The sequence below is a fragment of the Rhipicephalus sanguineus genome, chromosome 4 (assembly GCF_013339695.2).
Source record: "Rhipicephalus sanguineus isolate Rsan-2018 chromosome 4, BIME_Rsan_1.4, whole genome shotgun sequence".
NCBI classification, from domain to species: domain Eukaryota; kingdom Metazoa; phylum Arthropoda; class Arachnida; order Ixodida; family Ixodidae; genus Rhipicephalus; species Rhipicephalus sanguineus.
In genome coordinates, this window is record NC_051179.1 from 7,379,782 (window position 1) to 7,395,323 (window position 15,542).

General features: G+C 49.0%; 1 protein-coding gene across 1 annotated transcript in view; it reads left to right on the forward strand.

Annotated features, from left to right (window-relative positions):
- LOC119389333 (pre-mRNA-processing-splicing factor 8) overlaps nt 1-15,542 on the forward strand; it is a 619,528-nt gene that overhangs the window by 381,729 nt on the left and 222,257 nt on the right. The window contains exons 17-18 of the mRNA XM_037656539.1: nt 164-783; nt 6,547-6,693. Of these exons, the coding sequence (XP_037512467.1) occupies nt 164-783; nt 6,547-6,693 (767 nt within the window). The remainder of the gene's footprint in view (nt 1-163; nt 784-6,546; nt 6,694-15,542) is intronic.

Consider the following 15,542-nt stretch of genomic DNA (forward strand, 5'->3'; position numbering starts at 1 on the left):
GTTTGCATAAAAAAATGGTTAGGAACCATTAAAGAACATTTTTTTTTGTTCTGGAACAGAAACTGAACGGAACTTTTTGCGGTGGAACGAAACTAAAACCAAAACGAAAAACATTTCATTCCGACACCCTGCTTGACAGTGACCTGATTTAACTCCATTCCAGGTGGGCATAGAGTTTATGGACCTGTACAGCCACCTGATTCCTGTGTATGATGTGGAGCCCCTGGAGAAAATCACAGATGCCTACCTGGACCAGTATCTGTGGTATGAGGCAGACAAGCGACGCCTCTTTCCGCCCTGGATCAAGCCAGCCGATTCGGAGCCACCACCCCTGCTGGTGTACAAGTGGTGCCAGGGCATCAACAACCTGCAGGATGTGTGGGACACTGCCGAGGGCGAGTGCAACGTCATGCTTGAGTCGCGCTTTGAGAAGATGTACGAGAAGATGGACCTAACACTACTCAACCGGCTTCTGCGCCTCATTGTGGACCACAACATTGCCGACTACATGACGGCCAAGAACAACGTGATCATCAACTACAAGGACATGAATCACACCAACTCGTATGGCATCATCCGGGGCCTGCAGTTCTCCTCCTTTATCGTCCAGTACTACGGCCTAGTGCTGGACTTGCTCGTGCTGGGCTTGCAGCGAGCGTCTGAGATGGCGGGGCCCCCGCAAGTGCCCAACGACTTCCTCTCGTTCCAGGACGTGGCCACGGAGACAGCACATCCGGTGCGCCTCTACTCGCGCTACATTGACCGCATACATGTATTCTTCAGGTATGTCTGCAAAGTCACTGAAATTCTACACTTCCATTGCCATACCTGCCAAAATGGCAACTTTTTCTATGTAACCAGTTTTTTAAGTTCTTTTACATTTTTTGAAAGAGTTAGTTAGGGCCAACTACAGAGTCCTCATTCTGAGTCGTGAAAATGCTGCTTCTACATTCACCATATTTAACAATTTTTGTTGCAGCAAACTATCGATTTTTATAGAAGGGTTGTCGAGTTATATTTTTCCACTCTACCCATTTAGATAGGAGCCTCCAAGCTAAAGGCTTTCTTAAAGGGGCCCTGCAACACCTTTCTTAGTTATATTGGAATAGTCTCATTATTGACATATAACTCTTCACCAGTCATAGGCTGCAAAAATTTTTCGAATCCATCAAGTCTAAGTGCTGTTACCAAATTATAGAGATCACGTTCTGCAGCTTTCTTCCTCCACTCAACGCCGTGAGCGCGTGGAAAGCTGCGCGGGGGGCGTGAAGGGAGGGAGGATGGAGGTGCGAGCAGGTGCCGAAGAGTTACATCAGCGCCGGCGGGATTTTTTTTTTTTTTTTCATTTTTTTCTCTCTGGCGTCTCGGCGCAACCACGTGGTCTGTGGCGCCACTTCCGGTCGGCTTGCGTGGACATCGTCTCCATCGCACCGTGTATCGCGCGTGCTTGAAAACTGTGAGTTGGTTTGGCAATGTTGGGTGTGCACCTCGATCTGCCGTAGTGTTTTCATCGCTCTGCCAACCATGGACGCAAACCTGCGTGCGCGTTTGGAACGAATGACAGCTGAGATGGGTTTCGACCCACACTCCGATACACCGCCTCGTCGCACTGCTCGCGCTTGAATCGTATTCAACACGGCAAAGCTGCCTTGAGAAGTGCCAACGACGACAGAAACACATAACGTGCTGCGCTTGCTCCCCAACAAGGTCTATTGCAGCGGAGGCGACCAATGGCTCATGCGATGTGTTGAGCAACTGGAGAACGCCTTTCTTGAACGCGAACACGAAACAGGCGAGCATCACGCAGTTTTTTGGTCCTCGGTAATAAATATTTTTCCCTCTGAATTCTCGTGCCTTTACTACGGTACCTGTCTCGTGCAGTGGAGCTTTTCCTGGCAGCACTGGCTTTTCTTTTACAGTGACCTGGGCAAACATTTTCGGCGTTGTGCTTAACTCGAAATACCGCTTATCTCGAAATTTTCCTTGGATTTGACGACTTCGAGTTAACGAGGGCTTACTGTATAGCCGTATGCCGTCAGGGCACTTGACGGCGTCTTCTTTGCGTGTCCCAAAGCGGCTCTCAATCAGTCTTGCGTCATCTTCGGTCAGCATGAGGCCATCACCCAGCCTCACATGAAATGAAGTGAACGCAGCGTCATTCTGGCGGACAATGTGGACGAGTGGACGGTAGTCGAGCATCTACCATGGGTGTTCTGTCTTCAGCTCCCTCACTTGCCTTGTGTTTGAATGCGTATGTTCGCCGTTAATGTGTTGATTGAGACTGTGAATCACCTGTGGCGCATACCCGCATAACATGAACTGTGGTATGCGGGTATGTGCCACACGTGACTGAGGGAAATGATTTCATGACATACGCGACAGGCGTTTTGCGTTATTCATGTCACGACCAGTGAATGGTGTTCATCATACACTGATCCCCTGCTATGCCAATTTTGGTATATTACAAGTTATGGAGACGACCACCAGAGCGCCCAGACGTAGATGGCTAGCTAGATAGATACGTAGATTGAAACGGCCAATCTGCCTGAGGTTCACTAGGAAGTGCTTCGCATTTAATACTTATCTGCGCATTCCGAGGCAAGAGGCAATACCTATCAATCAGGTGCTCGTGGTGGTCTATGTGAGAAATAACTGTTCGCTCTCTTGACTTCTCTCTTGTGTCCGTGTTTGCACGTCCTGTCTTTTTAACATCAATACTTAACAACTAGCTCAGCTATCTGTTTTTTTTTTCTGCATGGCTGAAGCACATTCCGTCCTGCTCATTTTTGTCGAGAGTTGTGAAAGCTTCGTGACGTCAAAATGACATTGCAAAAGAAAACTGGAAACAGAGCGCGCGCTGCTCGCAGAGCTCCTGCCAATCAGTGTCGTCTGAAATGGATAGTGCATTACATAGACACATCGAGAAGAGCTCCCCCGGTGAAGTGATGCATTCTGTGTCCCGATTGCCAGTTCGGTTTAAAAGAAAAGGGTAACGGCGGTGCAATGCAATTTTTGCACGGCGGTGTGATCACTCCCGGGACTTCGGCGGCGGCTCGAGCGGTGTGGGCAAAAACAGGCGGTGGCGGTGCACAGGTCTACTTTCAACTGTACTAAATGTGAAGGGAGGGGGGGGGGGGTGCTTAGATTAGAAAAATGTTAAAAAATGACCACACACCAACACCTTTCCATGGTAGTACTTCTATGAGATGGGTATGAGAAGTAACATATTGTTTGGCATGCAGTAAAACTAAAAATTGTTGCAGACAGTGAATCCACCACGTGCGTCCAAGGCTACTGTCATTAGTAAGGAGAGGACGTATGGACGACAAAGACTATGAAGTAGGAGGAGAAGCACGCGGAACAGGCACGAGCGCGTGCAGGGTAGCACACGGCGCGATGCGCGTGACACGAGCCGTAAACGAAGGCAGCAGTTCGATGAGCTGGCATTGTTTACGTGGCTACTGGAGAAGAAGGTCGCATTGGCAGCTACGTTCTCTCAACGGGAAGGCAGCGGGCGTTCGATTCTGGAGGCCGTGACGCTGGCACTCCGTGGCGTGGCCGTTGACCTCAAAGACGCTCGGGCGAGGTTCCTCGGAGGTGCTGCAGCACCTTGCAGCAATTCCGGACGCACCAGCAGCAGTCACCCTTTAAACTTCGGCCAGCAACAATCCCCGGGACGCCACGTCATCATGTACAGCAGGGTGGTCCGAGCTCGTACTTAGGCCTAAGCGACAGAGACGCCTTGCTATGGCAGCGACTGGGAGAAGGCTTACGGCAGCGTGGCTAACCGCCACGTATCGGAGCGACGATTGCAGAGGATTGTCGGATACATCTACTGCGGATCCAACCCCACGGAGACGGGACTTATGGAGTTTGACGGAACCAAGTAAGCGTGTTCCGTCCAGACTACGATTCGACGGCGAGGCCTACGTGGCCAGACACTCTAGTATCGACGCTAGTCGTAGGTTTGAAAGTACTGAGAATTGTGTTGGTTGACTTTCGCATATTCCTTTTGTGTTTATAAGATTTTCACTGTTAGTTATTTGAGTGTTTTCTTATAGTTTCCCTGTGTGCAATTAAATTATGTTTGCTGTGCCAACCTGCACCTTCTCAATCTATCTCCATCGCACACGCCTCCGAGATCAGTGACAGTCACTCACTCTAGTCTGTTGCACCATGTCATGAGCAAGGGGCATGAATCATGTACTGAACGATGGAAAGTTTGATGATACGCGCGATGTTATGTGAGGGGTGGAAAATTCCTCAATGGTATGCACCTCTGCCATGTCCACGTACGCGATTCGTCGGAGGAGGGTTCGCGGCACGCGACTCGAGCTGTGGTGAAAAACCCAAGGAGAGAGAGCGGGTATTGTTGGGGCACCATTTGAAGAAGGTAGAAGAAGCCAGCGTGTCACATGCGACGAGAGCAGTGGGCGCCGGGTCCAGAGGTGCAGCACCTAGAGTCCGTAGTGTACACATCGGTCTTCACAACGACTGGGTGAGGCTACCACGCAGTCGCAGCATCCTTGTCACAACGGTTCCTGAAGCACCTGCAACGCTCCATCTTGGCAGCTGAACGGCTTGGACCCACAGTACCGTCCCCACACTGCCACGTCATCACTTAAGCCACAGACACAGTTCGAAGAAGGGATCTGAGGAGGCTGCTAGGCCTAACCCTTCCTCAATTTCACTGACTGACATGACGACGACAGGGAAATTGGCATCAAGTGGGTCGTCCAATTGCTTCTGAGCAATCACAACTGCAGGACCTTGTCGAGAGCGTCGATGGCAAGCGTGATGTAACACGGACGACAAAGATCGACATAGGCATCGTGCCGACCAGACAAAAGTAAGGACGCTCCATTACAGATACATCGACTGCGAGGCCAGTGTGGCCAGACTGCCATTGCAGTTAAGACTGAGACAAGTCAGTGCTTGGTCCTCTTTGTTTCATTCTTTCTGTGTCCTCATTTTTTCACTTTTCGCAGTCGTGAAGCCATACCAACAAGCTCAGTCCCACTCGAGGAGGTGATGGTTGACGACGTTTCATGCACTGGAAATGGGCATACCAACAATGGTGTGCCCGGTGTGCGAAAATTAAATCTGCACTGCGAAACTTGCTGCAGTTCTTGAGTAAAATATCTCTTAACACGATTGACACTTACATTATTTGCAACATTTAAACACTTCAACACATTTGGATGCATTATTGCAATAAATAAAGCTGCTTCTGTGTCGTCTGAGCTTGAACACTTTCTATCGCAAAACAGTGTCCTGGATCGTCTCTATGCTGACCGTTTTGATTGCAGGAGGCGTAAGAAAGCATTTCGCTATTTATTCCATGTATATATACGCCTGTCTAGCTATCACACTAGCTTGAAGTTATGGGACGAAACACAAAAGGAGGTCTGGAAGGATATTATTAACAGAATCACGTGAGTTCCACGAAGACCCCTCACCTGCTTGGAGAGGGGTCGCAAGGTTTTCGATAGAAAAAATATAACACTCATGACGAATGCTGCTCCATTTTACTTTGACATTTTACTCCTCAAAGGAGTGCCAAAGTGCAGGAATGCAGCTATAAATGCTCCGCAATGTATTCGGGCTGTATGATGTATCCTACGTGAATGAGCCCGGAAATTCCAGTCGGTCTACAAGAACTACAATGCATCAGGCTTTTGCAAACACAGAGTCTGCCGTGCACACACAGAAATTCACTAGCGTGTTATGAGAAAAAGACTGGAGCAATCATCAAGTTTCCCACGTATACGCACGACCAGCGCGGCAACTACAACTACAGATCTCGGAGGCTTTCTGTCTCCGCTTGCCGTGAAGGGTGCAGCAACAGATGGCGACACAGTAGTCTAGTGTGCTCTAGCACCGTAGGCCGTTATCGCAAACAGTGCCACGTTTTCGGTGCTAGACGACACACTGCCCCATTCTAGTACCACATAGCATCACTACCTATATTCTGTGATGACAAAGACTCCGATGTTCGGGCGCGCGGGCAGGGAGATCGAGGCAGAGGAAGAAGAGGGCAGACAATAGAACAGCTAGCCCAGGATCGGGTGCTGTGTCCGTCTCTGTTCCTTACAATGGCGCAGTCGTCGAAAGACTTCGGCGAACCCCAGCTGTTAGCTTGAGGCAACGCGTCTTCCAGAGGAACGCCGTCACGCTTCCTCGCTGATGGAACCCGCAAGTAGACCACCGCGGCAAGCATCCATCCCACCACCAGCGGACGGCGTCCAGGCCTCCATTGTGGTTCCGGGGAACTACTTGTCCGGTGACGTGCTACTTCGCGGCAACAATACGCACGGGCTCCTCTCGCCCAGGGACGGCGTACATGCCTCCTCTTAATTTTCTTTATATACGATGCCTGCATTTTATAATGTTTTTGCATGGTCCCTTCGATGTCGCATATAAAGGTTCCACTGTATTTTACTCCTCCAACTCGCTTTGGCCATGCCTTATAATTGAGCTTGACTGTTGGTGTTATGCATTGAGACACCTTAATTGATGTGGTTCTTCAACTCTTGTTCATTACAGGTTCACTGCTGAGGAAGCTAGAGACCTGATCCAGCGCTACCTGACAGAGCACCCTGACCCAAACAATGAGAACATTGTTGGGTACAACAACAAGAAGTGCTGGCCCAGAGATGCCCGTATGCGCCTGATGAAGCATGATGTTAACCTGTGAGTGAAAGCCACTATATTGTGCCAACCTTGTGAGTCAGACTGGTTTTGGCTAAGCTGGTTTTCATCACATGACGTTAGCATGAAACTCGGTACAGGACAAGGTCAGTGTAGTTGTGCTGTAGTGCAATAGGTGATGCTTGTGCTTCCTGGTGATGAGGTTGCATAATGCGCTTTCTTCTCCTAGGCTTGGCCGCATGCGCTTGGTGGGGCTCACTACTGTGACAAGTGCTCCTTTGACTGCTATGCCAATGCCGTCTCATTCCCTCAAATTCACCATCATCATCATCATCAGCCTGTCTACGCCCACTGCAGGGCAAAGGCCTCTCCCATGTTCCGCCAATCAACCCGGTCTTGTGCTTTCTGCTGCCGCGTTATACCTACAAACTTCCTAATCTCATCTACCCATCAATTTTCTGTCTCCCCCTCACGCATTTGCCATCTCTTGGAATCCAGTCAGTTACCCTTAAGGGGGGACGCGGGGATCAGATCGCGAAAACCTCGAAAAAAATCGATTTTCGGAAATTACGCAATTCGGCATCTGCAATGCCTATTCTATGCTGTACCAAAACTATTTCGCTGAAAACCTACTCTAAATGCTCGAAAAAAATAAGTTTGTCAGCGCGTTCGGCGAAAAAGCGGCTCAAAATCGCGAAAAAACACCGATGTTCGCGAAGCAATTGTTCGTCTTTCGCGCCACCGATCGCCGCCATCTTGGTAGGCTTCGGACCGTCGATGCTTCGCCTTCCCGCTTTCACGCGTTTCAAACGTCACCGGCGAGGAGAAAACCCACAAAAAGCAAAAAAGGAGCACATGGTCATACGGGCACTCGAAGCGCCATTTTGTGAAAGCGGGCCTCCGATTGGCTGGCGCGCTGCAAGGAGGCTCCCCATTGGCCGCTGTCACACCAAGAGAAGAGTAGCCGCCGCAGTCGTCTGCATCACAAACCACGTTTCGCGCACGCTTTTAGCACTTGTTCACTCACGCAGTTATGGAATCTCGCTCGTTCAAGAAGAAGTTCGCAACGACTCACGCGTTTGGAAAACGAAAGCGGAAGCCTCCTACGGCGAAAAAGAGACGGCGGTTAGCGGAATCTCCGACGACTGCACTGGCATCAACGGAGCACGTGGAAAACACTCCAAGCTGCCGCGCACCACACTACCCCCAAGAACCCAGCGGTGAATCCATTGTGACAACATCGATAACGCTGTTGTGTGGTGATAATCACGCAACACGTTCAAGGGAGGACGCATCCAATGCTTCCGCGTGTACCGCGACCCCGGACGTTCGACGCGAAGGCGCTCGCTCGTGCAGCCGAGATAAAATCGCCGTCTGCCGTTCGGACGAAAGGGCGCCGTCAAAGTCTGCGGAAGTGCGCCCGTTATCTACGAGCGATCCTCGACCGTCGACAAGCTTCGACGTGAACGACGATTCACTGTGTGCGAATGCTTCGACAAATTGCTCAACGCCGCCAGCCGAGCGCCGAGATGAAATCGCCGACTGCCGCTCGGATCAAAGGTCGCCGTCGCCGGCAAAGCCTTCGGAAGTGCGCCCTACGAGCGATCCCCGAACGTCGATGAGCTTCGACGATTCATCGTGTGCCACTGCATCTACAAGTTACGCAACGTCGTCAACTGAGCATCGCACCATTCAGGCGCGCTTGGAGACTCGTTATGTGCCAGCGGGAACCGTGGAGGCGCAAGCGTCACGCGTTAGCGAATCGCTCCGCGCGGTGTCCGCTACTCGGCGGAAGCTGTCTCTGGTGGGCCAGCAATGTGAAGATGGCACTTCTGGGACACCCGAGGATGAATTTATTCTAATGCAAGCTGCTACCATCAACGCAATGCTCGCTGACACACTGTGTCCGAAATGCCGAAAGAATTCTGTGGGCGTGAATTATGAAACGAGGCTGGGTCTTGCAGTGAAAATGGTGCTGTCATGCAGTGCTTGCGGCAGCATATCCTCCCACTGGTCCTCTCAAACGAAGGACGACTCCAGAGTGTTTGACGTGAACATTCGCTCAATGCAAGCAATAAAAACCATTGGCAAGGGACAAACTGCTCTAAATGACTTGTGGGCCACCATGAACGTTTCTCACCGAGGCTTGCATCACAAGACCTACCAAGGCCATTTGAAACAGTTGTTCAAGCCTGCAGCTGAGGTGGCTTCAGACAAGGTATTTGCAGATGCGGTTGTTGCTGTGAAAAGAGTATACAGAGAGATGGACACTGGTTTTTCTAAAAATGTTACTGTTGTCTTCGACGGCACCTGGATGACGCGTGGTCATCAGTCGCATATTGGAGTAGGGTGCATAACAGAATTCCATACGGGGCTTGTGCTCGACAGAGTTGTCCTCTCGAATTTCTGCCTCGGGTGCCGTCTGGGACCAGCAGAGAATGACCCTGCGTATCCCCAGTGGAGGCAGCACCATCAGTGCCAAAAAAACACAGATGTTGGATCTGGTCGCATGGAGGTGGAGGCCGCACTGCAGCTTTTTGGCCGGTCATTGACCAAGAATGGTCTAAGATACTGCAGTGTGGTTTGTGATGGAGAAAGCAGAGTTTTTCAGGCGTTGAGTGAGGAGCAACCATATGGTTTTATCCAAATAACTAAGGAAGCTTGTATAAACCATGTGAAGAAGAGGATGGGGACTGCGCTCCGCTCTCTTGTCACCAAAGCAAGAAAAGGGGAGCCACTAGGCGGAAAAGGAGGCCTTACTCAAGACCTCATCAAGAGGCTCACGAACTACTATGGACAAGCCCTCCGCAACAACAGCAACGATGTTGCTGCAATGCGCAAGGCCGTGATGGCGACATACTATCATGTCACATCCACCGATGAGAGTCCCCACCATGAGCTATGCCCCCCTGGCCCTTCGAGCTGGTGTACGCACAGAGTCGCAGAGGCAAAAGGAGGTGCTGTCATGAGTAAAGGGGCACGGGGCGCGCGCCGGACAGCGCAAGGCGTCGATGGTGTGCGGGGAATGGAAAAATACCCGATGGTGTGCACCCCCGCCACGTCGACGCAAGCCATTGGCCGGAGGAAGGCGCGTGCCACGCGACCCGAACTGAGGTGCGGAACCCCAGAGGATCAAGCAGTCATTGTTCGTTGGAGTCGTCAAGAAGCAAGGTGTTGCAAGCCAGCGTCGCACCCGCGACGAGAGCAGTAGGGCTCCGTTCTGGGGGCAGCAGCACGAGAAGCTCGGGAGGGTGGCCGTCGACCTTGGTGCTATCCAAGTGAGGCTCCCCGGGCTTGCAGCAGCCTCATTCAGCAGTTCGGAGGGCACCTACGGCACTACCACAGCTCGACGAGACGGCAACCCGCCGGCAATCACCGGAGAGCCACTTCGGCAGTTTGACCTGGTGGCACCAAGAGGATAGGCCGAGGGTTAGGCCTAACCGGACGAGACGACGTTCTCGAAGAAAGACCGACGGGTCAGCGACGAGGACGACTAGCGAGGCGGCAGCTTCGACGACGGCGACTCCCAGACGGCGAGGAGCAGCGTCGACGGGACTCAGCGTCGACTTTGGCACGGAAGCGAGGCGACGGACTCACGCGAAGTAAGAACGTTCTACTCGCGTAGCTGCGTAGCTAGACCGAGACGCCATAGTGGCCAGACTTTCGGGCCAGTAGAGCCGAACTTAGTTAGGAGTGCTTGTTGTATTCAGTTGTACCGCTGGACGTTTTTGAATATGTTACTCCTAATTGTAAATTTTTAGTGTGGTAATTAATTTTTGGTGTTAACTTCTTGTTTGCCGTGTTGGGTGATAAAGATTTGTTTGCAGTGACGCCACGATCTCCGGCCTCGCTCTCTCTCCCAACTCCATCACACATTGCAAGCGCTCCCGAGATACGTGACAGGTGCACAACCACCCCACAAGTACAAGATTTCAGGCAGAGTTGCCCAAGCCCTGTTGCCTGTGTATGAACGCCTTGCAGATACACAGCTGCTTGAGCGGTGTAAAGGGGGCAAAACACAGAATGCAGCTGAAAGCTTGCATTCTGTGATTTGGTCACTTCTATCCAAGGACCAACATGCCTCACTTTTTGCTGTCGAGACAGCGGTAAATGAGGCAATATTAAAGTACAATTCAGGATGCGTATGGATGTACTCAGAAAGCTGTGCCGCACTGGGTGTACGTCCTGGTGCCATTGCCCTCCAGAGGGCACAAGAAAAAGATCGCCTGCGTCTCAGAAGAGCACGAAAAAGTGAACCGACCAAGGGACAGAGATCCAAGAAGATGTGTCTTGGCAATGATGCCAAATACTATAGCCCTGGGGCTTTTTAATAAAGGTGCAACATTTCCAAAACTTCAAAAGCGATTTTCTCAGATGTGTTTTTTTTTGTCAACCACCCCGCTCGTGGAAAGCAATGCACGACTATGGCTGTACCGATTTTCATTCCGTTTGTTTTATTCTCATTCATAGACTGTGCCATACTTCATGACAGTCTTAAAATTTTAGTTTAGACTTCCATTTATTTTTAATTTCACAATTACCGAATGACACAACTTGCTGAAGCACATCCATATGCAAGTAATGCCCAGCAAAAAATTTTTAGGGCAGTAAAAAAAAAATCTGGCACTGTGTTCGAGTACAAGCAATATGTAAGCACACATACAAAGTTATTCCAACACCTTAGCATGTTTCATCACTGTGCCAGGCTTTCCACGAACTAGAAACTTGAGATTTTTTATAAAATGAAAACTAACAAAGATATCTTAACGAAAATTTATATTTATCTCTTTAATGTGATTTCTAGTGTGTATGCCAAATTTCATCAACCTAGAACAAGAAACTAAAAAGTTACAAACGATCCCCACGTCCCCCCTTAATGGCCACCGGTTATCCTGCCGACGTGCTACGTGCCCAGCCCATATCCATTTCTTCTTCTTGATTTCAACTATGATGTCCTTAACTCCCGTTCGTTCCCTGACCCACTCTGCTCTCTTCCTGTCTCTTAAGGTTACACCTATCATTTTCCTTTCCATCGCTCGCTGCGTCGTCGTCAATTTAAGTTGAACCCTCTTTGTAAGTCTCCAGGTTTCTGCTGCGTAGGTAAGTACCGGTAAGATGCAGCTGTTATATACCTTCCTCTTGAGGGATAGTGGTAAATTACCGTTCATGATTTGATAATGCTTGCCGAATGAGCCCCATCCCATCCTTATTCTTCTAGTTATTTCACTTTCATGGTTTGGCTCCGCGGTTACTACCTGTCCTAAGTAGACGTACTCCTTTACAACTTCCAGTGTCTCGCCACCTATCGCAAAGCGCTGTTCTCTGCCAAGATTGTTCCACATTACTTTAGTTTTATGCATATTAATTTTCAGACCTACTCTTCTACTTCCGTATCCAGTTCAGTAATCATGAGCTGTAATTCGTCTCCCGCGTTACTCATCAATGCAATGTCATCAGCGAATCGCAGGTTACTGAGATACTCTCCATTTACTCTTATCCCTAATTCTTCCCAATCTAGGGCCCTGAAAACCTCCTGTAAACACGCGGTGAATAACATTGGAGAGATCGTGTCTCCCTGCCGTACGCCCTTCTTTATTGGGATTCTGTCGCTTTCTTTATGGAGGACTATAGTGGCTGTGGATCCGCTGTAGATTTCTTCCATTATGTTTATATAGGCTTCGTCGATGCCTTGATTCCGCAGTGCCTGCATGACTGCTGATGTCTCCACCGAATCAAATGCCTTCTCGTAATCTATGAAGGCTATGTATAGGGGTTGGTTGTATTCCGCGCATTTCTCTATCACCTGATTGATAGTATGAATATGGTCTATTGTTGAGAATCCTGTACGAAATCCTGCCTGGTCCCTTGGTTGATTGAACTCCAATGTCGTATTAATTCTGTTAGCAATTACTTTTGTAAATAGCTTGTAGACAACGGACAGTAAGCTTATGGGCCTGTAATTTTTCAGGTCCTTGACGTCCCCTTTCTTATGGATCAAGATGATGTTGGCATTCTTCCAAAATTCTGGTATCCTCCCCGTCGAGAGACACTTCGTATACAGGGTGGCCAGTTTTTCTAACATAATCTCTCCACCGTCTTTCAACAGGTCTGATGTTACCTGATCCTCACCAGCTGCTTTGCCTCTTTGCATTCCCTTTAGGGCTTTCTTTACTTCTCCTGCCAATACTGGTGGGATGTCAGATTCCTCTGCGCTATTACTGCTTCTTACGTTATCATCCTGACTGTCTCGGCTGCTGTACAGATCTCTGTAGAACTCTTCCGCTACCTCAACTATTCTATCCATATATTTGTGACCTTGCCTTCCTTGTCCCTTAATGCATACATCTGATTTTTGCCTATGCACAGTTTTGTCTTCATAGCTTTGAGGCTTCTTCCCTCAAATTAGAGCTGTGCAAATAGGAAAATTTTGGGTGCGAAGCGAATTCAAATAATAAAGTTTGAGTGCCTATTGAATCGAATATTTCTCAAGTACTTCAAAGTAAAAATACAGAATAGAAGTTGCAGAGGATCCCTAAGCATATTCTTATGAGATAGGAACATGAAAGCGTTTCTTTTGGCTGGGTCAACAAGCACTGAAGGGCAGTGGCTTAGGCAGAAATTAGTTTCAATGTGGGGGCTGTACTTGGTCTGATGTGGGGTCCAAGCAGGTAACTGTGGTCGAGTACTCATTTTGTGCTCTATTCCATGGGACTAACAAAAATTTCGGGGGGAGGTGGGTGGCCCGAGCCCGGTGTGCCACCCTCCTGGCTGTGCCACTGCTGGAGGCGTGCTGCTAAGTCATGTTGCGTAGATGTCTGATTAAGGAATGAGGAAATGCAGAGGCCGAATTGTGTTTACATGATTTGGTACAACCAAAGTGGTGTCGACAACACTTTACATGTTGGCGCCGGCGTCAATGCCGTTGGGAGAGGTCACGTGTTTCGCGCGCATGGCTTTTGTGGACGCCGGTCGCATGCGCGCTTTCGCAAACCTCGCCAAGTAATGCTTTCAGACATGGCCGAAAAGAAAACAACTCCTTTTGTGCGAAACCCATACACCAGGAGGCAGCGCGCTGTCCGCTGCGTGAAAATGACACTGTGCTGCTATCTGTCGCGTAGTGACGCGGGTGACATAATGACATGCAGTATTGCCACGAGCCTGGATAACTTGATATTTTGCCATTTTTCGGGTGATACTAATGAATTTTATGTCACACTGATTTCATGGCGTCAAGACAATATTTAGAAAGCACGTTTCACAAAACGAGTCCATTGAGTACGAAACCGAAGCCCCGTTTGCGGCATTAGCAGCAGCCGACCGCCAGTGAAGGAAAGGAAATGGGCGCGCGTGCTCTCCCACATGGTAGATGTAGTGATGTCGCCATCACGTAATGATGATGCAACACATACAGCAGGGTGTCGGAATGGAACGAAAACCGAAAACGAAAAAAAACGATATTTTCGACCGGAACGAAAACGTAACCGAAACTTTATCTATTATTTCGTTCCGGAGTGAAACCGAAATTTTTTCAATCGTTTTTCCGTTTCAATTGTTTTTTCAACGAGAAAACTTCCCAATCCGGAGCAACAGAGCTCATGCATTGTGAGCATATCTCAGGGCACCGATTAGCGCGTACCTCAGGCAGGAAATCCAAAGCAAAGATATGTTGAAATTGTGCGAAAAACAAAAACAGTGGCGACCAGAGACGTTTATATTAACGCAAGTGGACTTTTGCGTGCCTGTCACGCAGGCCAGCGTAGAGAGGGCATTGTCGGCGCTGAAGTTTGTTACAGCGAAAGCTGTTATGAGATCACAACAGCTGATTTTCACGCCATAGTTGTCCGCCGCCACTGGTGTCCGTGACCGCTATCGCGTGATATAAAAAATAATTAAATGAGAAACAAATTTCTAGAATCGGATGGGATTTCAACCCGCGCCCTCTGCGTGGTATTCAGGTCTTCCACCACAGTGCCACGCTGGTGATTATAACTCCTTCGCAAAAATACTCTATACAGGCGTTATGTCGGGCAAGGAATCTTGTTAATATATGTTATATAGCGTGGCAGAAGAGTAAACTAACAACCAGTCATCACACAATGCTAATAGCGCAAAGAGTGTATTGTTTAATCCTTCCCACCAGTGTTGCGGAGTTGCCCCACCAGAATTGGAATGACTCCGGAATAATTCCACATTTTCGCGACCCTGAAATGGAATGGGGACAACGCTTGGATGAATGCAATGGAAATGGAATTAGGCGCCTTTTGCACGGAATGGAATGGGAATGGAATTATGTCTTTCCGAAAATAGAGCACGTTTTCGTCTATGTGCTGTTTTTCAAACTTCAAACATTAGTAAGTCAGAGCCTCGAAATTAACAATAAAGCAGTATTCGATGCAAAGGCACAAGGTGCCTGCGCGGTGCACTGTTCCAACTAATACCAGCAGATCTAGAGGGTCTTCCCATTGACCAAATCTTAGTTTTCTCCATATTCACGACCGCTCCAGACGCGTGGCAAAACTGCTTAGTCTTCTTGAACACTACTTTTGTCAGCATAGAAATACGCTATGTCGTCATTTTAGCATTAACAAATTTAAGCATAAACAATATTAAAACACCACCATTAAAGACAACCCAGCCAACTCTGTAATTCACAAGTCCAGTAAACGTTCTGCTTGGTCATCGCGTAGCAAATGCAGTGGCTCTTTTTGTGCTTGGGATGACACTTGAGGGCATTCCTTATTCCTGGGCATTTTACAGGGATTGCCATGTATCCAAAAATTTTCAGACTCTGATGTAACGGCCAAGCAATTTTGATCCAAAAGATTCAAAGCATCCTATACAGTTTCTGATGGTCTCGAGCTGTATTTTAAGAAGCGTGTGGCTGACGAGCT